Source organism: Oncorhynchus mykiss, chromosome 8 (assembly GCF_013265735.2).
Source record: "Oncorhynchus mykiss isolate Arlee chromosome 8, USDA_OmykA_1.1, whole genome shotgun sequence".
In the NCBI taxonomy this organism is placed as follows: domain Eukaryota; kingdom Metazoa; phylum Chordata; class Actinopteri; order Salmoniformes; family Salmonidae; genus Oncorhynchus; species Oncorhynchus mykiss.
The window spans coordinates 13,375,088-13,388,512 of NC_048572.1; the positions used below are offsets into that span (position 1 = coordinate 13,375,088).

The 13,425-nt window shown below is 42.4% G+C and overlaps 1 protein-coding gene across 1 annotated transcript; it reads right to left on the reverse strand.

The window, feature by feature from the left end:
- Nucleotides 1-454: 454 nt before the first annotated feature.
- On the reverse strand, nucleotides 455-9,368 carry LOC110529426 (TATA box-binding protein-associated factor RNA polymerase I subunit A). Its single transcript, XM_021611587.2, is given in 7 exon segments — nucleotides 455-2,096; nucleotides 2,353-2,510; nucleotides 2,686-2,805; nucleotides 8,066-8,138; nucleotides 8,570-8,646; nucleotides 8,648-8,721; nucleotides 8,800-9,368. Coding segments are annotated over 7 exon segments (639 nt in total). The 5' UTR covers nucleotides 8,893-9,368; the 3' UTR covers nucleotides 455-2,052.
- Nucleotides 9,369-13,425: the final 4,057 nt, after the last annotated feature.

Below are 13,425 nucleotides of genomic sequence, written 5' to 3' on the forward strand. Positions count from 1 at the left end.
ACAGTGTCCCAAAGCTTTTTGGAATTAGTTCTGCAGGATGCAAATCTCTGTTTGAAAAAGCTAGCCTTTTTGAAATGGGCATGATTATTTAAGATGGTGAGGAAAGCACTTTTAAAGAACAACCTGGCATCCTCTACTGATGGGACGAGGTCAATATCCTTCCAGGATACCCGGATCAGGTCGATTAGAAAGGCCTGCTCGCAGAAGTGTTTTAGGGAGCGTTTGACAGTGATGAGAGGTGGTCGTTTGACCCAGAACGGACGCAGGCAATGAGGCACTGATCGCTGAGATCCTGGTTGAAAACAGCAAAGGTGTATTTAGAGGGCAAGTTGGTCAGAATGATATCTATGAGGGTGCCAATGTTTACGGATTTTGGGTTGTACCTGGTAGGTTCCTTGATCATTTGTGTGAGATTGAGGGCATCTAACTTAGATTGTAGGACGGCCGGGGTGTTAAGCATATCCCAGTTTAGGTCACCTAACAGTACGAACTCTGACGATAAATGGGGGCAATCAATTCACATATGATGTCCAGGGCACAGCTGAGAGCTGAGGAGGGGTCTATAACAAGCAGCAACAGCGAGGGACTCATTTCTGGCGAGAAAGTAGAAGCTCGAACTGTTTGGGCACAAACCTGGATAGTATGACAGAACTCTGCAGGCTCTCTCTACAGTAGATAGAACTGCTGAAGGGGGTGGAGTTGCTATCTTGACAGAAAATGTAATTGGGGAAGGAAATTTCAGAATTTAAAATCACAGAAGAGCAATTGAAGTCTGAAAAATAAAAATAAAAATTTCAATTTTCATGTGCAACTCCCCTTTAATTGCGCATTCAGAAAGTGGGGAATATGTCAGTGTAGTGATGTTTGTTAGGCCTACGGCTGCAGCACGTTATGGTAGAGTTTGCAAAAGGATGGCCACCCAATTGATAAAAAATAATCATATCTTTCCGTCAGGCAAGCCTGCTTTGCAGTTACCATTTAATTGAGTTTTTGCAGAAAGTCTGTCTACCCACAAGATGGTTATCATTACTAGCACGGCTAACTGGCAGCATACTGAGTGATAGACAAATGCACGTACCAAGCAGACAGACTGAGGCAAATGGAAATATTGCCAGAAATAAATTGGCAGATTTAGTGTTAATTTGGGCTTTTTAAGCCAATAGTGGCTAACCAGGGGTAGGATAATGTCAATGTGGTTTTGGTTGAATAGTAGCCAGGAGCTTGTTTATGAAAGTTTGCGATGGGAACACATGAAAAACATGCATGTACTTTCAGAATTGCTTGGTGAGCTACTCATGCATGTTGGCTGCGATCTACCCGTTGGGAGAGCTGTGTACCGTGTCCTAGACTTAATACTGCAGCATACCCAGCCTCCTTTTTTCCCTACGAACTACCACAGTGAACACAGCTCTCAGTTACTGGCTCAGCAGCATTCAGAATGACTCAAAACTTAGCCATCGTGTGAGCCCTCCCTGGTGGACAATCGTAGAACTTGAGAAGTAAAGCAATGCAAGGAGAGTGAGGCCTGCAGTGAGGGGGTGTAGTTGGAGCAGCTGTCATGGAAGGGGAGAGAGTATGACCCGATGACCACATGAGGAGGTTATGTCTGCCATGATTTTTCCTCCATGAGGAGGTTATGTCTGCCATGATTTTTGCTCCATGAGGAGGTTATGTCTGCCATGATTTTTCCTCCATGAGGAGGTTATGTCTGCCATGATTTTTCCTCCATGAGGAGGTTATGTCTGCCATGATTTTTCCTCCATGAGGAGGTTATGTCTGCCATGATTTTTCCTCCATGAGGAGGTTATGTCTGCCATGATTTTTCCTCCATGAGGAGGTTATGTCTGCCATGATTTTTCCTACATGAGGAGGTTGTCTGCCATGATCAGGCGTTTCTGTTCTCGCCGATGCGCCCAGCAGCATTCCGAGACACTTTCTCAAAGTCAGCTTTGCTTTCCGAATTCTCTTCTGAGCCTTAGCCATCTTGGATTCCTTATCCTTCTCTGACCTCTCTGACCTCTCTGACCTAGTCTTCTGCGCCTCGGAAGTAACTTATTTTTGGGTGTCCTTACCTACACCACGGTACATGAAGGCATCTGGCAAGAGACAAAAAAAGGATTAAACTACATTTGATGTCATACGGCTAATTTTCCACTATCAGAACCGGAGGAACAATACCTAAGGACAGCCAATAATGGTGATTCAAGGAAGTAAACATGTATTCTTAAACTAATTGTATATTTGGCCACATAGTGACAAGGCTGCCAATAAGTGAGGAAGTCTCAATCTCACACAACTGGAAGAAAGTCATTCTCCACAACAACAAAAGTGTTACTGTGTAGCTGTACTTACAGCGAGGACAAAAGGCTCCAAGCACAAAGCACTTCACTTCCAGTAGCACCCCATTCATTGCCAAGTCTCTCCTGGCCAGGAATGTTGTGAAGTGCATTGCTAGCCACCAGTCCATTCTGTTCACCAACTCCTCTGCAACAATCTTCAGCCATTGTTTTCTAAAGGAAAATATCAATCAGTGGAATTACAAGTATTATGCATAATATTACATTTAGTTAATTAGCAATGAGAAGAGATACAAGCAATGTAAGGTGACTAATTACATGAATGGAGAGGAACTTCAAAAGTATATTTTTGAGAGAGAATAGTATGGATTCATGCTGTCATCCTTACCTGGGTCTCAGCCTCTTCACGATGGTCATCAAATGGTTCCAGACATCCAAGTTTCTCCTCCAACTGGATAAGTCCAGGAGATCCAGAACAACACCTAGAGCCTTCTGAAGATCACTCTCTCTGAAACAAATCAATTCTTCCTTTACTATGAACACCTTCAAGTGACCAACGTCAATGTGAAGGGCGCATCCACCAAACACATTCATCTTAAATGTGTAAAAGCCCCAGTTTCATGCACAAAATTGAAAGAATGGCCAGAACATCAAGATACACCATAAATTGGCTTTTTCCACATTTTACACGCTAGGGCACAGTGTCCTTCCCTCTTAAGGATCAGACCATTTTCACATAAAATGACATACCCAAATCTAACTACCTCTAGCTCAGGACCTGAGGCAAGGATATGCATATTCTTGATACCATTTGAAAGGAAACACTTTGAAGAAGTTTGTGGAAATGTGAAATTAAATGTAGGAGAATAACACATTAGACCTGGTAAAAGATAAAAACGGTATTATTTGTTCCATCATCTTTGAAATGCAAGAGAAACGCCATAATGTAGTATTGCAGCGCAGGCACAATTTAGATTTTGGCCACTAGATGGCATCAGTGTGTGCACAAAATTGCAGATTGTTCCAGCGAAGCATTTCAATACTGGACAATATTTTGTATCAAGTCTGCCCAAATGTGCAGAATTGGTCAATTGATACATTTTCAAGTACATAACTAATAGAGAACATACAAAAATGATATGGTAATAAAAATTAAGTTTACACACTCCCAGGAATGTCATACATGATGGATCATTAGCTTATACAGTAACTTTCACACATCTAGATGGCCAGGCGGGGTGGGTGTGGAGTCAGACACAGCAGGGGTTCAAACTGTAGAACTCAGTTTCCACATTTGAATCTAAAAATGTATTTTTATCAAAACTATGCTACATTTTATCTCTGGGACCCTAAGGATGACAAATCAGAGCAAGAGTACTGAATGTAAGTACATTATTTACCTTCAGAGGTGAATGTATGAAATGAGTTGACGTGATAGAAGTTGTTGTTGTGTACTCTACTCAAACAATAGCATGGTATTTTTACACTGTAATCGCTACGGTAAATTGGACATTGCAGTTAGATTAACAAGAAATTAAGCTTTCTGCCCATATAAGACATGTTTGTGTCCTGGGAAATGTTCTTGTTACTTACAATGTCATGCTAATCACATTAGTGCACGTTAGCTCAACTGTCCCAGTGGAGGGACACCGATCCCGTAGATAAGACACTGAAAAGTATAATATAAGTACCAGTCAAAGGTTTGGACACACATACCCATTCCAGGGTGTGTCTTTATTTGTACCATTTTCTACATTGTAGAATAATAGTGAAGACAAACTATGAAATACCACATATGGAATCATGTAATAAGCAAAAAAAGTGTTAAACAAATCAAAATATATTAGAGATTTTTAAAAGTAGCCACCTTGACGACAGCTTTGCACAATTTTGGCATTCTCTCAACCAGCTTCATAAGTCAACTGGAACGCATTTCAATTAACAGGTGTGCTTTGTTAAAAGTTCATTTTGTGGAATTTCTTTCCTTCTTAATGCGTTTGAGCCAATCAGTTGTGTTGTGACAAGGTAGCAGTGGTCTTGTACTAAATAGGGCCAAGTCCATATTATGGCAAGAATAACTCAAATAAGCAAAGATAAATTACAATCCATCATTACTTTAAGACAGGAAGGTCAGTCAATCCCGGAACATTTCAAGAACTTTGAAAGTTTCTTCAAGTGCAGTCGCAAAAACCATCAAGTGCGATGACGAAACTGGCTCTCATGAGGACCATCACAGGAAAGTAAGACCCACAGCGCCAGAGAACAAGGCTGCCATTTTACGTATTCCTAACCAATTGTGTTTGTTCGTGTCTTTGCGTTGTTTGTAACTTATTTTGTACATCACCACGGACTGGCAGAATCCTTTCTTTCCTTTAACGAGTCCGACATGAATGATAAACTGCTTTCCCGGGAACAGGCCCAGATCCACGTAATTTGCGTGAAGAAAAAGGGGCCAGAGGGCAGGCTGCCTTCTGAGAATTCATAGGCGATCAAATAAACCCCCACTTCCTTCCATTCTGCTAGCAAACGTGCAATCTTTAGAAAATAAAATTGATGACCTACGCAGAATATTAAACTACCAACGGGACATTCAAAACTTTAATATTTTATACTTCACGGAATCGTGGCTGAACGACGACATTATTAACATATAGCTGGCCGGCTATACGCTGTATCTGCAGGATAGAACAGCTGCGTCTGGTAAGACAAGGGGCTGCGGAAAACATATTTTTGTAAATAACAGCTAGTGCACGATATCTAAGGAAGTCTCAAGGTTTTGCTCGCCTGAGGTAGAGTATCTAATGATAAGCTGTAGACGACCCCATCTACCTAGAGAGATTTCAGCTGTATTTTTCAGAGCTGTCTAAATACCACCACAGACCGATGCTGGCACTAAGACCGATGCTGGCATTAAGACCACAGTGAATGAACTACTCCGCCATAAGAAAAGAGGAAAAGCCTCACCCAGAGCATGTTAAATGTGCAACTCTCGACCACCTTTACTTTACACACAGAGACACGTGCAAAGTTCTCCCTCCATTTGGCAAATCTGACCATATTTCTATCCTCCAGATTCCTGCTTACAAACAAAAATTAAATCAGGAAGCACCAATGACTCGATTAATAAAAAAATGTGGTCAGATGAAACAGATGCTAAGCTACAGAACTGTTTTGCTAGCACAGACTGGAATATGTTCCTGGGATTCTTCCTATGGCATTGAGGAGTACACCACATCAGTCATTGGCTTCATCAATAAGTGCATCGATGACGTTGTCCCCAGTGACCGTACGTCCATACTCCAACCAGAAGCCATGAATTACAGGCAACATCCGCTCTGAGCTAAAAGCTAGAGCTGCCACTTTCAAGGAGTGGGACTCTAACAAGGAAACTTAAAGAAATCCCGCTATGCCCTCCGACGAACCATCAAACAGGCAAAGAATCAATACAGGACTAAGATGAAATCGTACTACACCGGCTCTGAAGCTCGTCGGATGTGGCAGGGAATGCAAACCATTACAGACTACAAAGGGAAGAACAGTCGAGAGCTGCCCAGTGAAACGAGCCTACCAGATGAGCTAAAATACTTCTATGCTAGCTTTAAGGAAAATAACACTGAAACATGCATGAGAGTACCAGCTGTTCCAGAAGACTGTGTGATCACACTCTCCGCAGAAGATGTGAGTAACACCTTTAAAACAGGTCAACATTCACAAGGCCAGGCGGATTACCAGGACGTGTACTGCGAGCATGCGCTGACCAACTGGCAAGTGTCTTCCCTGACATTGTCAACCTCTCCCTGTACGAGTCTGTAATACCAACATGTTTTAAGTGACCACCATAGTCCCTGTGCCCAAGAACACAAAAGGTAACCTGCCTAAATGACTACCGACCCGTAGCACTCGTCTGTAGCCATGAAGTGCTTTGAAAGGCTGGTCATGTCTCACATCAACACCATTATCCCAGAAACCCTAGACCCAATCCAATTTGCATACTGCCCTAACTGATCCACAGATGATGCAATCTCTATAGCACTCAACACTGCCCTTTCCCACCTGGACACAGACACCTGTGTGAGAATGCTATTCATTGACTACAGCTCAGCATTCAACACCCGAGTGGCCTCAAAGTTCATCAATAAGCTAAGGACCCTGGGACTAAAACACCTCCCTCTGCAACTGGTTCCTGGACTTCATGACAGGCCACCCCCAGGTGGTAAGGGTAGGTAACAACATCCGCCACGCTGATCCTCAACACAGAGGCTCCTCAAGGGTGTGTGGTCAGGGTGTTTGGTCAGTCCCCTCCTGCACTCCCTGTTCACTCATGCACGGCCAGGCACAACTCCAACACCATGATTAATTTTGCCGATGACAACAGTGGTAGGCCTGATCACCGACAACAACGAGACAGCCTATAGGGAGGAGGTTAGAGACCTGGCCGTGTGGTGCCAGGACAACAACCTCCCTCAACGTGATCAAGACAAAGGAGATGATTGTGGACTACAGGAAAAAGAGGACTGAGCACTCCACCATTCTCATCAACGGGGCTACAGTGGAGCAGATTGAGAGCGTCAAGTTCCTTGGCGTCCACATCGCCAACAAACTAACATGGTCCAAGCACACCAAGAAAGTCGTGAAGAGGGTACGACCAAACCTATTCCCCCTCAGGAGACTGAAAAGATTTGGCATGGGTCCTCAGATCCTCAAAAGGTTCTACACCTGCACCGCCGAGAGCATCACTGCCTGGTATGGAAACTGCTCGGCCTCCGACCGCATGGCACTAGAGGGTAGTGCGAAAGGCCCAGTGCATCACTGGGGCAAAGCTTATTGGCATCCAGGACCTCTATACCAGGCGGTGTCAGAGGAATGCCTAAAAGTGGTCAGACTCCAGCCACCCTAGTTATAGGATGTTCTCTCTGCTTCCGCACAGCAAGCGGTACCGGAGCACCAAGTCTAGGTCCAAGAGGCTTCTAAACAGCTTCTACCCCAAAGCCATAAGACTCCTGAACACCTAATCAAATGGCAACCCAGACTATTTGCATTGCCTTGCATTGTTTTGAACAGGACAATGACCCAACACACCTCCAGGCTCTGTGGCCAAGAAGGGAAGGAGTGGGAAGGAGTGCTGCATCAGGGAAAGGGAGGTACCTAGTCAGTTGTCCAACTGAATGTATTCAACTGAAATGTGTCTTCCGCATTTAACCCAACCCCTCTGAATGAGAGAGGTACGGGGGGCTGCCTTAAGTCGACATCCACGTCTTCGGCGCCCGGGATAGTGGGTTAACTGCCTTGCTCAGGGACTGGACAACAGATTTGTACCTTGTCAGCTCTGGGATTTGATCCAGCAACCTTCCGGTTCCTGGCTAAACGCTCTAACCACTAGGCTGCCTGCTTCCAATGACCTGGCCTCCACAATCTCCCCGACCTCACCCCAATTGAGATGGTTTGGGATGAATTGGACCGTAGAGTGAAGGAAAAGCAGCCAACAAGTGCTCAGTATGTGGGAATTCCTTCAAGACAGTTGGAAAAGCATTCCTCGTGAAGCTGGTTGAGAGAATGCCAAGAGTGTGCAAAGCTTTCATCAAGGCAAAGGGTGGCTACTTTGAAGAATCTCAAATCTAAAATATATTTTGATTTGTTTAACACTTGTTTGGTTACTAAATAATTCAATTTGTGTTATTTCATAGGTTTGATGTAGAAAATAGTACAAATAAAAGACAAACCCTTGAATGACTGGTACTGTACTATCTATACACAACACACTTACTTACCGGACTGTAGCAGAAGAGAACTGTATACCAGCATTAACTCGTGACTTGGGACCAATGTTTGCAGGATCTAAGGCTAATGTAATAGAAAACATGGACTCATTAAAAACATTACTGTACTAGAACGCTATTGAAAGGGCAGAGGAGCGCAGGACTAACTGTAGCCTAGAGCTTAGCAATTACATCTCACAAAAGTACTGTAATTACTTTTTTTAGGGAGGTCAACCTTAGGCAAACATTTTCCGTGGCTTAATTTAACATTCAATAAGCCAACTGTAAACATACAGCTAAATAAATAATGTTTTGTGAGTATACTTCCCACCTATTCCCATTCACACCCTCTTTGGTGCCTTTCCTACAATACAAAAGGAAAGGACATACTTCAGAAAAAAACTAATAGACGATTTTCATTTAATACAAAATAATGTTTAAAACAAGCAGAGGCCAGTGCTCAACATTTCTGCTAGATAACTTTGTCAAGAACACAAACAATGGCCTCAGTCCTACCTTGAGCACTGAGCAGTTTATTTGATGGGTGGTTGCATTTCTTCATGTACCGGTAGAGGTAGACATGGGCATTGGGGAGGCAAACTGATGTCATAGGCATAGTCATTCAGAACCTTCACAGTTCCCTCGTGATCGTTGTAGAATTCCAGCATCTGCCATTGACACACACAAGTCAAAACATTAAATGTTTTCTCCTGTTCAATGCCTACTAAACACAAACTAGCACTTACATTAATGTAACTCAGAACAAAAGGATCCCAGACCCCAGGAAGTTTAATGATATCCTTCCGGTTCACAGAGGCTTGGCGGAAGTAGCTGTGCATCTCTTGATTGACACCATCATACTCATCTGAAAGTCCATGTTAAGCTGAGGCATCACAGTTTCTGGTTACTTTTTGTTTTATCACGATGTTTGAAATGCATTGGAATTATGTCCCAAAAGGCAGTTACATTATCTGTCCAGTAGATGGTAATGTTTTTACTCTTTTTTTTTTAACTAGGCAAATCAGTAATAACAAATTCTTATTTCACAATGACGGCCTACCCCGGCCAAACCCTCCCCTAACCCAGACGACGCTGGGCCAATTGTGCACCGTCCTACGGGACTCGGGACTCTCGATCGTGGCCGGTTGTGATACAGCCCGGGATCGAAACAGGGTCTGTAGTGATGCCTCTAGCACTGAGATGCAGTGCCTTAGGTCTCCCGAGTGGCGCAGCAGTCTAACACAATATGAAGATTTTTACTATCAATGCAATTGAAACCAATGAATAATGGATGTTTGGGGGTAGCCAGGTGTCGTCTTACCAGTGCTGGAGACGGTGGACTTTTTTACTCCCCCCACACCAGATGAAGTAATCCAGGAAGCCACTGTAGGACTGGATCAGCTTAATCCGCTGGGACTGATCGGCTGACTGCTTGCCGTACCTCCAGCTCTCAGCGATGGACGTCCTCAAACTGCCCGTTCACCAGGAGGTGAAACGAGTGCTCCAGACATATTTACTGGACAAAACACTTCCTCAATGTACATTCACATACAGTACCAGTCAAAGGTTTGGACACACCTACTCATTCAATTGTTTTTATTTGTACTATTTTCTACATTGTAGAATAATAGCGAAGATGACAAAATTATGAAATAACATGTATGGATTCATGTAGTAACACCCCAAAAAGTGTTAAATCAAAATATTTGATATTTTAAAGTTAATTTGTGGAATTTCCTTCTTAATGCGTTTGAGCCATTCAGTTGTGTTGTGACAAGGTAGAGGTGGTATACAGAAGATGGTCTTTCACCAAATAGGCTAAGTCCATTATTATGGCAAGAACAGCCCAAATAAGCCAAGAGAAATGACAGTCCATCATTACTTTAAGACAGGAAGGTCAGTCAATTCAGAAAATTAAGAGCTTCGACAGTGCTATGATGAAACTGGCTCTCATGAGGAACGCCACAGGAAAAGAAGACCCAGAGCTACCTAATAAGATCATTAAAGTTACCAGCCTCAGAAATTGCAGCCCAAATAAATGCATCAGAGTTCAAGTAACAGACATCTCAACATCAACTGTTCAGAGGAGACTGCGTGAATCAGGCCATCATTGTCGAATTTCTGCAAAGAAACCACTACTAAAAGGACACCAATAAGAAGGAGACTTGATTGGACAAGAAACACGACATTAGACCGGTGGAAATCTATCCGTTGGCCTGATGAGTCCAAATTAGAAATTTTTGGTTCCAACCGCCGTGTCTTTGTGAGATGCAGAGTAGGTTAACGGATGTTTTCTGCATGTGTGGTTTCCACCGTGAAGCATGATGGAGGAGGTTTGATGGTGTGAGAGTGCTTGCTGGTGACACTGATTTATTTAGAATTCAAGGCAGTTAACCAGCAATACGCCATCCCATCTGGTTTGCGCTTAGTCGGACTATCATTTGTTTTTCAACAGGACAAATGACCCAACACACCTCCAGGCTGTGTAAGGGCTATTTGACCAAGAAGGAGAGTGATGGAGTGCTGCATCAGATGACCCGACCTCCACAATCACCCGACCTCAACCCAATTGGGATGGTTTGGGATGAGTTGGACCGCAGAGTGAAGGGAAAGTAGCCAACAAGTGCTCAGCATATGTGGGAACTCCTTCAAGACAGTTGGAAAAGCATTCCAGGTGAAGCTGGTTGAGAGAATGTCAAGAGTGTGCAAAACGATCAAAGGAAAGGGAAGAAGAACCTCAAATATAAAATATATCTTGATGCGTTTACCACTTTTTTGGTCTCTACATGCATCAATGTGTTATTTCATAGTTTTGATGCCTTTACTATTATTCTACAATATAGAAAATAGTAAAAAATAAAGAAAAACACTTGAGTAGATGAGTTCACACTTTTGACTGGTACTGTACATTTCCATGTTAAACACATTGTTACATATTCCATCCATTTGTTTGTTTTTGAAGGTGTCATACTGGCTCAAAACATAATAAAAGTATTGACTTTTTTAACCTATTGGCCTATATTGACTTTTTTTTTAAAAACTATATTGACTTAGGATCCTTTGGGAAAGGTTATTTTTTTTTTAACTGACTGCAGAGGTGAAGGAAAGACGATAAGAAGGAACATACCTTCAGGTAATGTTTCACTCCTGAGTTTCACTCCCGCATAGATCTCTAGTAGCGCACAGATCTCTAGTAGCGCATAGAAACTGTTGTGGCCTTCCAGCTTCAAGATGGGACGGTGGTGTATCTGTGCTTGTCCTTCAAATGATCTGAAAATCTAATTTAGCATTTCTACAGTATTTCGAGTTAATTTTGTGAGTGTTTAGTCAGAGCAAAGATATCCCTACCTCAGCGTAGAGTTGTGGCATGTCCTCCAGTGTTCGTGAGTAACTGGACATGTACTCAGCAGCTTCCTGCCATCTATAGTGTAGCAGGGTCTCCTTGATGTGCTGGAGGCAGTTCATTGTGGTCTTGTGAAAACCAGTCTCACGGTGTGTCTCTGTGATCATACAGGAGACAGACTGGTTACTAGGTCTAAGAGATCTTACACAATGATGAACACGATAATCAGGCATATAGTCGTGCGTTCTCGTGGCGCGATAGGTCCAGAGCAAGCAACCAGCCACCGGTAGCAGCACATTGTCAAGATAATAAATTAGCGGATCACATATTCGTCAACAAAGTGTCTTTAAATATAGTTGACTCCGGGGTAGGTTTGGCTGCTTGATTCGTTTTCTGTTGATTGATTCATCATCTGAAGAGTCATTTTCTCCCAGTTCTCCTAGCACCCTCAGTTCTGACTCAAGATCATCCATGACACCGTTTGAAGTTTGACCCATTTCGTAGACAATCATGTGAAAGCCCACAAATGTCATATTCTGGCTAAATATGATGTAGTTAGTTTAGTAAAATGTGAATTTGCTTCAAACCCCATACATGCTTTTCATTAAAACACAGTTAACCTAGTGGACGCTCTAACAATGAGATTAAATCTTCAAAAATGAAGGCAAACGGGAGGAGGCAAGATCAGGTTCTATTCTAGCCAATGACAGGGCAGATACGCGTATGAACAAAAAGCACAACAGTTACCACAACCACAAAGTCAGAATTGGCTGTGTCGTAAAAATGTATGAAAACAAAAATTAGATTAAATTTAAGGTTAAGCATAAGGTTAGCAGTGTGGTCAAAGTTATTTTAAAAATAACATTTTATGAAGATACATTGTAGAAATCGGCGGGGTTTATGACTTTCTGACTGGGGTAACTAGTAACAACCAGGCACAACGGCGATATAAAGTGTTTTTTCTCGAATTTCCCGGGATGTCACTTGTTCTACTTATATCAGTACACTCGTAACATCCTAATAATTACGAAACTTCTATTCAATCAAATAAGCCACAAGTACTAAATAAGCCATTCAATGTTTTTTTAACCAAATGCGACAAGCTCTCATTGACCTCCATACACAAACTGCTCGCTTGATGAGCGGAAAGAAACGAAAAATCGCCCCCTGCTAGAGAAGACAGCTTTTGCGCTCAGTAATCACTCTCGCTTTCGCCTCTTCCTCTCTGGTTCATAACATGCCTCACTTCCGGTATACTTCCCGAAGAGCTTCCTGGCATTCTATCATTGGTGGAAAAACTTATTGAAGAGCTTTCTGGCATTCTATCATTGGTGGAAAAACGTATTCCGCTCGTTAGTAAGTAAACAAAGTCTCTACCGCTGATGTAGGTAGCCTTTATATGATTTTTAAAATGGCATAAATTATTCAGAATCCACAAAAAGTGACGTTAGTTGGAGATGATCTCATAGAATAAAACGATCTCCTAAACCTGTGTTTACCACAGACCTTATTTTCTGCTTTTTATCCCAAAACACCATTCTTTCCCCCGCATAGGCTTTGTTCAACGAACCATGGTGGTGTTAGTGCCAACAAAAAGACGCAATTACTATTGCTCGCTATATGGGAAATATTGGGAACAGCTGAAATTTAAAATCTGCTCAGCCTGTATTACTTAAGGGAAGCTGTTTGCTTTAAGATGTGAGGTAACTGAGCTCTAAGAAAATTGCTAATATCACGGAGATTGAGCATCTTGATTTTAAGGCTAAATTTAATGATTTTACAGAGCCAACTACACAAATTATATAAGGAAAAGGCTAAGAGCCTTCATAAGGTTAAGAAAACAATGGCTTGAAAAATGCGAAATTAACAGATTTATTTGGAAAAGAGAAGGGAACCCGGAACTCTTCGGAAATATAAGATTAATGGGGTAACCTCTGAGGATAGTTGATATCAGACTTTACCACTATGTTTTATGAGATTCTTTACTCCTTAGATACATTTCAGTGACTAAACTCTTTGGTTCTAAAGA